We start from the raw sequence: 15,816 nt of genomic DNA, 5'->3' as shown, positions 1-15,816 counted from the left end.
GATCGAGCCCCTCATCGGGCTCTCTGCTCAGTGGGAAGCCTGCTTCCTCCCCTCTCTCTGCCTGCCTCTCTGCCTGCTTGTCATCTCTCTCTGTCAAATAAATAAATAAATAATCTTTAAAAAAAAAAAAAAGAAAGAAAAGAAAATTAGCACCATCTATTTAACCAAAACCTAGGATACAACCAGAGAGAGAGAGAGGTTGAGGGAAGAAGATGAAGTAGGGTAGGGAAAAGAGTGGGAGGCAGACCTAAATCCCCATCTTCCATAGCTAGAAGCTCTTACACCATGTCTAAAAGAGAAAAATCAGGGCACCTGGGTTGCTCAGTGAGTTAAGCCTCTGCATCCAGCTCAGGTCATGATCTCAGGACCCCAGGATCCAGCCCCACATGGGGCTCTCTGCTCAGCAGGGAGCCGGCTCCCCCTTCCCCTGCCTGTTTCTCTGCCTACTTGGGATCTCTCTGTCAAATAAATAAATAAAATCTTTAAAATAGAAAAGTCGAGATTACTGTAAGCATTTCCCTAAGAGTAATAATAGTCAGTACCTTTGAGGTTTTGCAGTTGGGACTGGGGAAGCATGAGATGGGGAAGTACCGTTTTTGTCATCACTTGTGGGTTTGACTTCTTAAATTTTTAACTGAAGTATAGTTGACATGTAGTATTGGTTTCCGGTGGACGACACAGTGATAGGACAATCATATACATTATAAAATGCTCACCATGATTAAGTGCAGTCATCCTCTGTCACCATACAAAGTTGTTATAATATTGTTGACTATATTTCCCATGCTCTACCCTTGAACCCTAATCAATACCCTACAACTGTGTATCTCTTAATGCCAATTATTAAGGACTACCGAAACCTATTTCTCAAGGCTGTCATTCCCAGATCCTCTTTGGAGTTCTTGGTGTCTGGGCTAGGATTTCCAGCTATTAAGTCCATTGTGTCTTAAATCTTAATTAAAAATCTGTTAAAGTTTGATTTCTAATATTCTACTCTTCTCGACTTGGTTCTATAATTCTCAGATTTTTTTTTTAATCATTACTATGGAAATTGGTAAAAATAAATTGCATGTCATGCAACACCCAACTAGGCTCTTGAGCAAGAGAGGGAGGAATAAACTTACTGTCAGTAAAGTTGAGCAAACTCCTTTCTCACTGGAAAAAAGACCATTAAGGCATTTTACACTAAGATACATACAATGCAGTCAGCTCACTTCCCCTCTTTGCCTACTACATGGAGGGAAACTAAAAGGAAGGTAGAACTTGTGTCTGTGTTTGGGGGTGGGGGAGTTGGCATCAGGCTATGTGGATACTGTACATCACCAAAATTATTCCCTAAACTAAGTTATTAGCCAAAGTCGCAGATGTAAGAAGCTACAAGAACTTTTAATATTAGATTGCCCTGAGGCTTCAACTTTTTGATTAGAAAGTCCTAGTTATGAAGAAATGTTATTTTAAAACTTGGGCGACAGGAGGGAATACTACTCGGCAATAAAAGAGAAGAAATAAGAAGAATTTCAAACATTTTGATGAACAAATGAAGCCAGGTGCAAAAAAGTACATACTGAAGTTCTAGAACACGCAAAAATAAAAAATAATCTATAGTGATGGGATTTATTTCATTTTTTTTTTAAGATTTTATTTATTTATCTGACAGAGAAAGACACAGCGAGAGAGGGAACACAAGCAGGGGGAGGGGGAGAGGGACAAGCAGGCTTCTCACCAAGCAGAGAGCATGATGCAAGCCTCGATCCCTGGAACCTGGGATCATGACCCAAGCCAAAGGCAGACACTTAACGACTGAGCCACCCAGGCGCCCCATATAGTGAAGGGATTTAAATCAGGAGTTGTTTGGTACAGGATGTGGAGGGGTTAGGGGATAAAGAGGGAACACAGAATTTTAACTCCAAGGAAGCAGGAGGGAACTCTCTGGAGTGGATGGGAATACATTCGAGGATATATAAATTTGCCAGAACTCACTGAACTGTACTCTAAAATACTGTATTTTATTGCAGGTAAATTACAGTTTGATAAATGCTTTTTATGCAGGAAAGAAAGAAACCGCACTGCAGCTATCAACGAGTAACAACATCTAAAATGTGAGAACAGTACCAAGTTACATCTAAACTTTTATTTCTCAGTGTGGTTACAGCATTTTAATTCCACTCTACTGAATTTATCAGGATCATTAAGATTGAAAACTTTTGCTACTGTGTGTCCCTGCAATAAATCCATAGTCAAGCTATTCAAATCAACACATTGAAACCCAAGTATAGAAATCATTCTTCAAACACAAGTTTCCTCTGCTTCCTTCAACTTCTAGTAACTTCATGGTTGTTCCTAATCACCTGTGTGGCCCCAGCAAGAATTTCAGTTTCAATATACAAGATCCTCCGGTCACTCTAATTAGAACCTATTAGAAAAAGAGAAGATAACCAAGAGGTTATTGTGAATGGGTATGTGAGATGATACAGAAAGCAGAGAAACAGAACTATCTGCAACCTGTTCTGGGGAAGATAAAAGAGAGGAAAACTGCCCAGGGCCTCCGAGTAACAACATGGTCGCATTTGTGAGATAGAAACAGAGACAGATATAAGAGAGGCTGATGGATACAGGCCTCGCATCATCAGATTCAACGATTTTCTGGTTTTGTTCAAGGATAACTGGGGTGGGGGGAGGGGGGATGCCTTTGGGTGCGCATAGTATCTGTAATAAAGCATAACGAATGTGCAAGCCCCCCACTGCAACTACAGACTAGAAAGAGTCTACAAAATTCCCCATAAGCAAGGGATGTTAACTGAAAATTAATGTAACAGTCGACGTTATTCTTAATTCTGAGAGTACAAAATTTGTTTTCTCTTCTGTAGCTAAAAATAAATCTACATATAAACGCGTTCACGGGTATTCTCCTGGCATGTGTCCAACCCCTTTTTTTTCCATAGTCTTATACAAAGTATCTGGAAGGAATGACATGCAGAAACACTACTCACTGTTCTGTTCTAAAGCCCTTTAGAACTACCGATCACTTTTAAATTACCCTCAAACTTTTATTCCCATGCTTTTGTTCCCTTCAGGGTTTTTTTGTTCTGTTTTGTTTTGTTTAGCTGCCATGCTATGGTCTTAAATTCTCTGAGAGGCTCCACTGAACCCTTTCCAAGAGTAATACTTTTCCTTTGAGTCACAGAGTCTGGACATAGTACACAAATACAGATACACAAACTTATGGAAACACGACCTCATAATTCTTGTGAACGCCTTCACATACTCTACTGCCTAGATTTTAAATTATGCTTTCTCTTTATTGCCCACTGTCGAGCATGTCCCTTTCTAGGCTTTTCTTCCTTTCTCCAAGAAGCAGCCAGGGTTTTCTCCCCTTACCTTTGGGCTGTAAATAATTTCCTGCTACATCCATGTTGCTCTACTGTGACATTTTCTTGTATAAGGTATACTTTCTTTTTTTTTTTTTTTAAGATTTTATTTATTTATTTGACGGACAAAGATCACAAGTAGGCAGAGCAGCAGGCAGAAAGAGAGGTGGAAGCAGGCTCCCTGCTGAGCAGAGAGCTCGACGGAGGACTCGATCCCAGGACCCTGGGATCATGACCTGAGCCGAAGGCAGAGGCTTTAACCCACTGAGCCACCTAGGCACCCCTCAAGGTATACTTTCATATAAAAGCCACAGACTTGGGGCGCCTGGGTAGCTCAGTGGGTTAAAGCCTCTGCCTTCAGCGCAGGTCAGGATCCCAGGGTCCTGGGACGGAGACCCGTATTGGGCTCTCTGCTCAGTGGGGAGCCTGCTTCCTCCCCCACCCCACCCCCTGTCTGCCTCTCTGCCTACTTGTGATCTCTGTCAAATAAATAAACAAAATCTTTAAAAAAAAAAAAAAGCCACAAACTTATTTTAATTGTTAAGTAATGAATGTGGCACTACTCAATGATTAAACCCTCAACAACTTTGTTTGAATGATCACATACAGTTACTTCTAACTACAGGCAAGAGAAATGAGTTAAGAGCTTGATCTAGTACCAACTTGGGGCAGCTGAAACTGAGGTGAAATGTGAAGTGTGTGCATTCACCATAGAGACAAGTCCATTTTCCCTTCACCAGCTCCTGGGATGAACATGAGACAGATACTTAGTGTCTTTAAAGAAATCTGATGTCCTCTCATCCACGCCCCACAGCGCAGAGCAAACATTCCCATTCAAAGACCAGCAAGTATCACCTGTGCCCCCCAAGTCCCCAGCTTGTACCCATTCATATCCATCTATTTTGATGCTGCTGCTGTAACCGTCATTATTAGAGACCGGCAGAACCCACGGATTCTAGGTTTTCTAGCGCAGTAACATGTCATTCTGACGGGTATCAATACGTATTCAACAGTAATAGGATAGCCTAAGGATTCTGATTATCCACATTACTTGAAATGATCAGTCATACATGCTCTTTTATTTACATGTATTTTTTTTAATCTAGAAAAAAAATTCCCAGTAGACTTGACTCTCTAGGAAAAGAGTCAACTCTATCATCTCATTATCCTCAAAGACTTAGATTCTACTAATATACATCCATAGATGAAACTATTACCAGGGAAATGTCAACAGTTCTGTGTTCTCAAGCTCTAAAAGCATGAATATGAACATCTTCACCTGCCGTGGTCCCCAATGAAATCTACTCGGTGTGTCAGGTACAGTAATTTTAAATTTAAATATAAATTTTAAAATTCATAAATTGTATCATGTCATTCTTGTGTTCAAAAGTTTACTGCAGTGGATTCCCACCACATTCAAGAGTTATGAACCAAGTCCTTACAGTCACTAAAACCCCCGGTGACCTGACCCACCATACTGCACCTCATCTACCAGCTCTGTCTCTCCAGCCACTTTTCCCTTCCCTTCCCCCATCCCATCTTGCTCCAGCCCCACTGGCCTCCTAGCTGCTTCCCCCAAATTCCAATCATGTTCTTGCTTCGGGATCTTTCTGCACCTGCCAATCCTTCTTCCTAAGGTGCTTCCCTTCACTCTCCCTCACTTCCTTCAGGTGTTGGCTCAAACGTCCCCTCAGTCAAGCCTTCCCTGACCGATCCATTTATTTTATTTTTTTTTAAAGATTTTATTTATTTATTTGACAGAGAGAGATCACAAGTAGGCAGAGAGGCAGGCAGAGAGAGAGAGGAGGAAGCAGGCTCCCTGCCGAGCAGAGAGCCCGATGCGGGCCTCGATCCCAGGACCCTGAGATCATGACCTGAGCCGAAGGCAGCGGCTTAACCCACTGAGCCACCCAGGCACCCCTGACCGATCCATTTAAACAGCAATTCACAATTCTCCCTTCCTGGCTTTTGGCTCTGAAAGCACGGCACTGCTTACCATCTGTTATAGCACACTGTACTAATGTACAGTGGGTTTCCCTTGAATAGAATGGAAACCAGAACATAAACTCCACAAGGCCAGGAATTTGTTTTATTCACTTCTATACCCCAGAGCCTCGATCAATGCTCAGCACAAAACAGACACTTCACACAGAGACTCAATCCACGTGGTTAAACATCACCTACTTTGTTTTTCTGTCCCCGCCCACAGCACGTCAGTTGCGTGAAGACAGGGATAGGTGTTCTCCGTGGGGATAACCCCAGCAGTGAAAACAGAACCAGACACACGGCTAGTGCTCCACAGGTTTTGCTGAATGAATCCTCATTATATTCGTTTGGCAGAGAGCAGGAAGAAAATTTCAGCTCAAATCTGCACATGCTCACTATCTTACTGGATATAAAACAACACAGCACCGTCATGATTCAGTCATCCCCACTTTTATTTTAAAAATATGCATGATTATTTATAGGTGTGTAAATATATACACCTATATTTTGTACATAATCCAAAGTGCAATTAAAAACCAGAAATGACAGGAAAAGATGAATAAGAACACATCAGTGTTTCCTTGGTGATAAGAAATGGACTTTCACAGTACAAAACTGTCAAATTAGACAATAAAAACAAATACACATCCATTTTTCTTTCCTCACTTATCCATTATTAAAGGCTTTTTTAAAAAGAGCTTTAGCCCTTTCTCTTCCCAATATTGAGCTAATCCATAATAGAATTAGGTGACATTTACTTTGACAAGTGTCTGATGTAATAAAGTTTTCTTTTTGTTTTCTTTTGCTCAAAATTCCAGCATACTTAAAAATGAGGATGGCGAACAGACTGTGGCTGCTAAAACAAATGTGAAATAATCAAGAGGAGACTCTTTCTCAATATGAGCCAAAACTATCTGGGCAAAGAGGCTATCAACTCCAAGTGACAGGGAGTCAAGGCAGAAACCACTGCAGGTTTCCCTTGACATGAGGACAAAGTCCATTCAGCCAAGCAGACTAATCAGAAAACAGAAATACCAAACCTTCACCCTTACTGTGATTACCTAGGGCAAAGCCAGAAGGTCAGCAGCACTAGACATTCATTTTCAGACTCCTCTCGAGCTCAGTATACTGGGTCAAAATGGACTACCGTTGACTTTAAACTGATCTATAGCTTTGCCTAGTTTCACAGATAAATCCACAGGATGAACTCACCATTTGTAAAGGCAAAGAATTATAGTACCCCTTTTGAAAATGCCCAGTTAATTTTACAATGTAAAGAGGTCATCAAATTGCTTCAGAAAAGGTTAAGAGCTTGCTGATTCTCAAAATGGTCCTCTTAGAGGCTGAAACTCAAGTGTCAACAGCATTTTTCTAAGAATAATTTAAGAAAGTGCTTGGAAAACCTTCAGGTAAGGTCTAGAAGACAGACAAGAGAACATGTGGGAAAGCGATACACACAGCTGTTACTGGGCAGGGACAGTCCAGCGAATTCAGAACCAATCAACAGCACTGGCGGCTCATTTCAAATGGTCTGTGCAGCCCCGTGGGCACAGAAGTGCTGCAGGGGCAGCTGCAGAGTATGGAGGAGACCAAGCATGAGGCTCTGCATCTCACACCCCAACACCACACAAGAGGCAGCTAGGATGTCGGGGTTCCACGAGACAGCTCATTTTAAGAAACGCAGTTACTGCCTAAAAGAGGTCTGAAAACCAGCAGCAAGGAGCTTAAGAGTTAGGGAGACCAGCGTTCAAATCCTAAATCTGTTGAGCGAGGAACGGTCAAGTGTGGCAAGGAAGCAGTGCTAAGTGGCAGCAGTTACCGTTAGGAGACTGCTACTAAAAGCAATTTAAGGAGTGATCCTCCAAACACGCAGCCAGAGACCCCAGGACTATGATACGACGGTCATCGATGGTCGGTTCATCCCTTGGCCATATACAAAAATACCCTTGAGGAACCCACTTTGTCCTTTAGGCAGTAACAACATGGCAGCCAGGAACCAGAGCTTTTTAAAATCCCACGACCAAAGGCAGGAAGAGAATGGGGCAAGAAGTAGCAAGAGAGAGAGGAGGAAACAAAGAATGAACAAGAAATCGCTGCAAAATAGAGAAAAATGACAAAACGGAAGTTCCTGCATGCTTGTCGCCACTAAGGAGGGGTATTCAAGAATTTCAGTATTCAGGGACGCCTGGGTGGCTCAGTTGGTTAAGCAGCTGCCTTCGGCTCAGGTCATGATCCCAGCGTCCTGGGATCGAGTCCCACATCGGGCTCCTTGCTCAGCAGGGAGCCTGCTTCTCCCTCTGCCTCTGCCTGCCATTCTGTCTGCCTGTGCTCGCTCTCTTCCCTCTCTCTCTGATAAATAAATAAAATCTTAAAAAAAAAAAGAATTTCAGTATTCATAAATACAGGTCTCCCTAATTCATAAGTCGGGGTTCCTTGTCACAATCATATCCGGAATGTCTCATCAGTGCACAGAAGTCACAACCCACTTCAAATGAGGGGACACACTCAAAGCCCAGATATCAAAAACTGTTTCAAGGGCTACAGCAATACACGCACACAATGTGTGACAGGAGCCTATTAAATACATGGGATACACAGAAATGGGAGCCTCTAATAGTAAGAGGCCCTGGGTCTTCAAATAGCTCCCCTTTCATGTCCTCACGCGGAGGCCACCTTCCCCTTGTCCTTTTACAACGCGACGAGAAACAGCAGCAGAAGCCAAGGATAAGACACAGCGGGGAGGCGATTCTAGGACACCCTCAGTGCTCCTGTTCGGCCAGGCTTTCCAGACACGGCAAAACTCCCAGAAACTGTCATTATGAGTCCCTCCTCAGGCCAGTCACCGCTAGCTTGGCGCCTCCACACACTACGACCCCTGGCCTAACGGAGGGCAACAATCCCAAGAGGACAAGGAGGCCCACCTGCTTAATTTTGTTTCGGGAGTTGGTGATGCGCTCCGTGATGCTCTGGTACGTGCGGATGGCTGTGGTCAGTTCCGTGTAGTGCTGCACAATCAACTCGTCCAGGTCCCGGTCACACTTCTCATAGGCCTCCTCGAGACGCCCCTTCTCACTCTCTCGGTCTTCCACATCATCACTGGTCGACAGGGTCCTGATGAAGACAGAGGCTGTATCAAGCTCAGTCACATTTAAAAGCAAAAAAGGAAGAGAGAGGAGTTAATCCACGAGCACATTCCCCTCCCTAAGGGGGTAGGAAGTGAAACATGTTTCTAACAGAAAACACGGACGCCACCTTCCTAGTACATTTCGGGAGCCCATCTAAGTGGATTTGGTGGTTGCCTGTCCGAGCAGCCTTTCCCTCCACTCTTGCCTTGGCACACGAATCTTAATTAGATGGTGGGCAGCAGGAACTCTGCGAGAGTCCGGGCAGGTTCTAATTTGCTTGTCTGAATCCCAGGAATTCCATTCACCATCTCAGTGACAAGACTGACCAAGGAGACCTGAAGACTTCCAGGTGCAGTTTTCTTGCAAGATTAACCAGAAGCTCGATATTGGGTTTTTTTTTTTTTTCTGGACACTGGATATTATTTATTTTTTAAAGATTTTATTTATTTGACAGAGATCAAAAGTAGGCAGAGAGGCAGGCAGAAAGAGAGGAGGAAGCAGGCTCCCCGCGGAGCAGAGAGCCCGACGCAGGACTCGATTCCAGGACCCCGGGATCATGACCTGAGCCAAAGGCAGAGGCTTTAACCCACTAAGCCACCCACACACCCCGACAGTGGATATTATTAAACAAAGCTAAGATACTCAAATACTTCACCCACCTTACAACCATGGAAGGAAAGTCAAGAGAAAAGCCAAACGACTACACTGATACCATTGAACCCCCAAAGCAGCCAACACCTTCTGCTGCTTTCCTTCGGGATTTCTCGTTAGGGGAGATAACAGATACCCATTAGTTTAAGTCACCCTCAGTTGGTCTTTCATATAAAGCTATAAGTGTACTAACTGATGAAATTACTTATACACTGAGGAACGGAACATTCCAAATAGCTCATTTAAATGAACTAAATTTGGTACAGAGCCCCCAGCGGCCTGAAAATAAGGTCACATCAATTCTAAAATACGTTACAACAGCAATAACAGAAGCTATACTACAAGAAAATCCTGACTTTTACTATTCATCACAGCACTAACAAGACTGATATGAGTCAACAATAACCAGAGAACGAGATAGATACTTATTAAAAGTCTTTCAATAACTTAGTTTGATACATTGGCCACAGATCTTTATTATCTTTTTTGGACTTTTTCTTTTTTCTTTTTTTTTTTCTTTAGTGTTCTAATCAGTAACAAAGAAACCTTTTTCTCTTATCTGTTGGCTGCAGTAATTTAGAGTTTCATTAAATTCCCTCAGATTTGTCAGCTTATATACATTCAGCATCGCTTATTTCATTTATCTTTAATTTAGGGAAGGGGTAGTTTAGGCTTTCGATGACGGATGCAATCAATTATAAGTCCATCATTAGAGCTGCTTTCAGAGATGGTCTATCTGTGAATCAATCACACATCTATTTCCAGATATTCACAAGCAAAATACTGTAGAACCGTTTTTCCCCCCACTGTCATTGACAGCAAGAGATCTTAATTCATGAGCCACATCATATATAAAACTTCCTTCTCAATTTAGAGGGAGATTCCGCAGACCAGTCTTCGACATCAATCTAATCTCTAAAAAGAATTTCATAAATGTGTTAGGGATGCCAAGAGACCAGTTCTAGCAGGAAATGGTGGGGAAGGGGGAGTGGGCAGGACAAGAAATATAATGAAGGAAAATGCAAAGCCTCTAAGGGTTGTGCGGTGCACTCTGGAAAGCAACACACTAGGAACACCAAGACTTGAAGGAAGGCCTTTACCAGGCCAGATCCTGTGTCCCCCTCTGTCAATCGGTGATCCTATCAGACTACCTACCTCCAAGATAACTTTCAGGTAGAAAATACTGCACAAGTATTTGGCTAATAAAATATATCAGAGTGGACAACCTCGGAGGAATATGGTTTCAAAGATGGAGCTACCAATATCACTTGCAATATTTGGGTACAGGGAGCTAAGCGTGCCTTCCTATTGTTTCTATGATACATAACTTTGCTCTTTAAATCTGAAACCTTCCAGGCTGGTAATCTAAAGTAAAGCACAATCAGAAAATACCTTCGATTTATCAGCTGTCCCCAGGGGAAGAGTTCCTAAGTATTTACCTCCAATTTCCCCTTCTAATAGCAAACAGACACGGATTTGTCAGAGCTACACCAGATCAGTTTGCTATCTTTACAATGCTTTGATTTCCTCTCCACCGCCATTTGTGCAAGGAAACATGCCAAACATTTCACGTTGTTTACATTAACTAGGAGAATTACCATTAAAGAAAATGTCAGGCCCAGAGAGGACACCTTCTCGGGCATCAGCTGTCACTGTAACACATTACCGCCGCATTAGGAGTTATTTATGAAATAGAAAGGGTTACTAAAATGAAGATTAGAAAGTAAATTGGGTCCATAGGGGGTTTTAGCTCCTGTTTTCATTTTTAGAGAAAATATTTGTATAAAGAAAGAGCCTATGCCAGGTTTTTGCCCCTTTAATTTCATCCTCTTAATGGAAACTAGGCTGAATAACAGTTTGCCTTTAGTTGGAAATAGAGAACAAAACCACCGAAGGTTTTTTTTTTAATTAGAGAAAAGGAAGGCAACAAGGTTACTAATTACAATAATAGCCACAAATATTTGGAGAGGCTTACCACAGCTTCCAGAAACCCCCAGGGTTGCACACCGTACAGACTGCACACTGAACCTTCCTGACAGCCCTTAGGAGTAGTCCTGCTTTCATCCTCCCTCTACAATTTGAATTCTGGCTCCACCAGTTAGTACCTGTATGACCTTGGTCATGGCATCTCATTTTTTTTTTTTTAACTTTTTAAATTTCTTTTCAGTGTTCCAGAATTCTTTGTTTATACACCACACCCAGTGCCCCATGCAACACATGCCCTCCTTAATACCCACCACCAGGCTCACCCAAGCTCCTACCCCCACCCCTCCAAAACCCTCAGATTGTTTTTCAGAGTCCACAGTCTCTCATGGTTCATCTCCCCCTCCAATTTCCCCCAACTTCCTTCTCCTCTCCATCTCCCCATGTCCTCCGTGTTATTTCTTACGCTCCACAAATAAGCGAAATCTCATTTTTGAAAAATATTTTCTTTATTTATTTGAGAAAGACAGAGAGAGAAAGCACAAGCAGAGAGAGGGAGAAGCAGGCTCCCCGATGGGCAGGGAGCCCCTGATACAGGGCTCGATCCCATGGCCCTGAGATCATGACCTCGGCCAAAGGCAGACACTTAACCGCCTGAGCCACCCAGGCACCCCTATCTCATTTTGTTCATCTACAAAGTACAGAGAATAAGAATATCTTCCTTATAGGGCCACTGGTGAGAATTAAAGGCGATCCAACAAAGCCTGGGAAATCATCGGCACTCAATGAACGGCGGTGGCTATTGCTGGTTCTCACTGTCACAGTAGTAGCAGTCAGGACAGCAAGGGCGATAGCTGTGTTCCATAACGTCATGCAAAGGACATTCTTTGGAAACAAAGATTCAAATTCTATCACCCCCAAAACGCTAGGTCATTTGGCGCTCGGCATGAGATTTAACCTCTCTGACTCACCTTACTCCTCCCTGACATTAAGAATTGTAGAGAGTCTGACATTTTTATCCTACTCACAAGCTAACAAGTTAGCCTGCCCGAGTCTCATGGATGCTGCCAGAAGACACAAAACTCGTGGGTCAGAAACAAAGGACTCTGTTATAGCACAGCAGGCAGCCGGGGCACTGGCATATCTGCAGTAGCCCCCAACCCTGCCCCAAGTTCCACGAGGGTTAGGCAACTGGACCCAACTTTATGCCCAGACACACTGTGAGTGACTAGAGAGGAACCTGAATGTGGGAAAAGTCCATCTTTTATATGGACAGTACACCTGACCTGCCTGCCTGCTCTTATACAGGGAGAGATGATCTCTCTCTTCCAAACATCCAAATACACAACCTTGGTGAGACTGTCTAAAACAAAGGGCTCTCAGTGCTTTGCTCAGAAGAACTTCAGAAAGAGCACGCCCAAGGAGAATGGGCTCCCAGCAATAATGGACCATAGTTCCCTGGGTTCCTTTGGAGACTGGGTGATGTCAGGTGATAGTAGATGATATCCCCAACGCCTGTTTTGTTTTCTGCAAAATGAGACCAGAAGCGCCATGTCTCCCACAATAAATATTTGCACCATAAATGAATGATACAGCATAAAAGCAGACCAGAAGTCTAGGGCAAAAGTATTCATGTCTGCTACCAAAACGCAGCAAATTTCAATGCGGAATTATTTTACTTTAAGCCAGTCACTTCACCTCAGCTGAGAGCAGGGTGGGAGAGAACACCTGTCATCTGAGTTCACCTTACCAGCCAGGTCAGGAACTCTCTCCCCAGCGTTCTAATAAGCCTCTGTGAGGGGAAAACTCACTAGTTCGCAAAGCAATTCACTGCAGTTTTGAAAAGCTCTCCTTATTACAACAGCTCGCCTTTCATTAAAATAAAATCAGCCTCTTTATAATTTCTACCCATTGATCCAAGTTCCACCTTTTTTCGGTTACATACATCTATTCCCTCTTCCATACAATTTCTCTTTAAGTGGTAAAAGGCTCTCGGTACTTCTTACTCAGATTAAACATCTCTAACTGCTTCAACGCTTTCTCCCACAACATGGCTCCCAAGCGCCCCCCCATCCTTGTAGATTTCCCTTCCAAAACAGCTACTGCTCACATAAAACTTACTATATGCCCGACATTCATCTGAGTGGATTTAGGCATAATAATTCACTTACTCCTGACAACAACCCTACAGGTAGGTACCATTACCAGCCACCAGCCCCCTCCCCACCTTATTACAGACAGGAAATGGAGTTGTGTATTAGAGGCACAGAACTTTTAAGTAGCAGAGCCGGGCCTCAAACCTGAGCTGTCTGATGTTAAAAGCTTCCCCATCCTGGGGCGCCTGGGTGGCTCAGTGGGTTAAGCCGCTGCCTTCGGCTCAGGTCATGATCTCAGGGCCCTGGGATCGAGTCCCGCATCGGGCTCTCTGCTCAGCAGGGAGCCTGCTTCCTCCTCTCTCTCTCTCTGCCTGCCTCTCTGCCTACTTGTGATCTCTCTCTGTCAAATAAATAAATAAAATCTTTAAAAAAAAAAAAATAAAATAAAAAAATAAAAAAAAAAAAAAAAAAAAAAAGCTTCCCCATCCTGTGTAGTACCAGTGAATACGACACACTCCTAATACGGCCTGACCAATCCAAACAGGAAGAGGTTTTTATATCCTATAATACAGGCACCATATTTTTAATAATCAGGCCTAAAATTACATTTTGGTAAATGCCGACACCAAAAACTATCCAAGATCCCCCCGGACAGTGAGTGCTGATGAGCCAGCTCTCACTCATCTACTTGGGAAATTTTCAAACTAAATACAGAAATGTACATCGATCCTTGTGTCCTACATTTGAGAAAGGGAAGAGGAAAGTGAAGCAGAAGATATCAGGTAGGGCCACAATGTGCCAGGGAATGCAGTGGTTATTTTGCACACATAGCTAAGATAATCCTCAGAAAGTCTGGTGAGATGAAATCAGAGGAACAGAGAGGGAAGGTAACTTTCACCCACATGCACAGCTAAGATGGGAACTGGACTTGACACGAAGTATACCTAACTTCACAGCCCATGCCTTTTCCAGTATGCCCGTTTTGAACTCCTAGTCCTTCTGCCTTCGGCCCCTGATCAAGCTACAGCTCCCATGTGAAGAGAAGAGGAGATGGGCAGAGATGTAGACAATACTAAAAAACCTGCTAAGTGCTCCCAGACTCTTGAGTCTGGACAAGAAGCATAAACTTAAGGACATGAGAACGGGAGAAACGATCTGAAGTTGCCACCCCAAGATGCTTTCATGTTACTGAATCACTTAGATGTTCTTCTCCATTCCTATCTCGCAACCATTAAGATTTACAAACTATTGCCAAGTTCACGGAGGAACATTAAAAGCATACACTAAATTCTAGTTAAGCCAGACACAGAGACATTTCTGGATCACCAAGAATTTTGCACAAAGACAGCTCTGGCATTTGGCATGATGAATTACATCTCTAACCATGACTAATTAGTCCCCAGGAAGGAATTTATTTACCTAATGGGCTAAAAGGCCCACGGTGCACACATTAAGCTACTGTTCACAGCACCTAGTAGGAACACATGCTACATGGTTCTAGTGAATTCACAGCCAGCAGCTCCCAGTGAGCCTTCCACACAAGCATTAAACCTGAGGTAAGTAACTGCAGATCTGAAACTGAATTTGTCACTTTCCTTTTTTTTTTTTTTTTTTTTTTTTTTAACACCAGCTTCTGTATTTCAGTCTAGCCGGTCAAGTGTTCTGAAAGGAAAATAACTAGCCACCATCATGGACTCCTTCTACGGAGCAATTTTGCCTTCACTTTGGACTTAATAGAGTAATGGGAGTCCAGACAGGGGGAAGGCACACAAAAGTCTATATTGCTCTTAAAAAAGACAAAAGGAAGATCAAATAAAAGAGAAAGCACACCTATGAAGATAAGGTTAGCCACCCCAAGGTGACCCATCCCTCAAGAGAAACAATAACCTTCAGTCAAAGACAAAATGAGTGGATGCAGAAAAAACGCAAAGCAGAAACACTGCCAATTTGGAATATATCCTATGTTTCTGACTCTTCTCATCATGTGTCAACCATGAGGAGGTGCTGGCCACTTTCGAGCTCGTCGAGCAAGTCACTTAGCTTCTGTGTCTGTCTCTTTTCTCACCAAGTAGACAAGATAGTAAGAATACCTGCCTCACCAAGTGGTTGTGATGGGCAACGTGTGTGAACGTGCTCGGTAAAACATCAAGGGCCATTGATGTGTGGGCTGACACGTTATTAGGAACCAAATAAATCATCAGTGCATCACAATATTGTTAGCCCAAAGCCTCCCCCATTCGAAAGTTCCTGAAGATATTTATTCACGAATTGAGGTCAGACCTTTTCTTTATATTCTTAATGGTGCCTGGCACATTCGAAGTGCTCGGGAAAAGCTAAATAATGAGCAGTAGCCAAATGCAGGCTCTGAAGAGGTCAGGGAGGGCAGTTCTCTGCCTTAAGAAACAATTGCTATTAAATTATCTCACAGAAAGAAATGCCTGCTCCAAAATCTCTAGGAAAGGACAAATAATAGTTACAGCAACCCTACTGAGTTCATTTAGTCGTTCAGCCAAAGGTTCCTAGACACCTAGGACGTGGCAGGCAGGTGCTAAGCAGCCAGCGATGCAGCCAGGGATAAAAGCAATTCCTCCCCTCAGGAGGTTTACATCCTGGAGAAGCAGGTAACACGGGAGAAATACACAACACATGCAGGCCGGGAAGAAATGG

At 43.1% G+C, this 15,816-nt stretch overlaps 1 protein-coding gene across 3 annotated transcripts in view; it reads right to left on the bottom strand.

Moving 5' to 3' along the window:
- EXOC4 (exocyst complex component 4) overlaps positions 1–15,816 on the bottom strand; it is a 730,059-nt gene that overhangs the window by 695,585 nt on the left and 18,658 nt on the right. For all 3 annotated transcript variants that reach the window (XM_059171891.1, XM_059171893.1, XM_059171892.1), the window contains exon 2: positions 8,276–8,465. In XM_059171891.1, the coding sequence (XP_059027874.1) occupies positions 8,276–8,465 (190 nt within the window). The remainder of the gene's footprint in view (positions 1–8,275; positions 8,466–15,816) is intronic.

This window comes from Mustela lutreola, chromosome 4 (genome assembly GCF_030435805.1).
Source record: "Mustela lutreola isolate mMusLut2 chromosome 4, mMusLut2.pri, whole genome shotgun sequence".
In the NCBI taxonomy this organism is placed as follows: Eukaryota; Metazoa; Chordata; class Mammalia; order Carnivora; family Mustelidae; genus Mustela; species Mustela lutreola.
The sequence above is the reverse complement of the archived record's forward strand: the minus strand, read 5'-3'. Positions and strand labels throughout refer to the sequence as shown.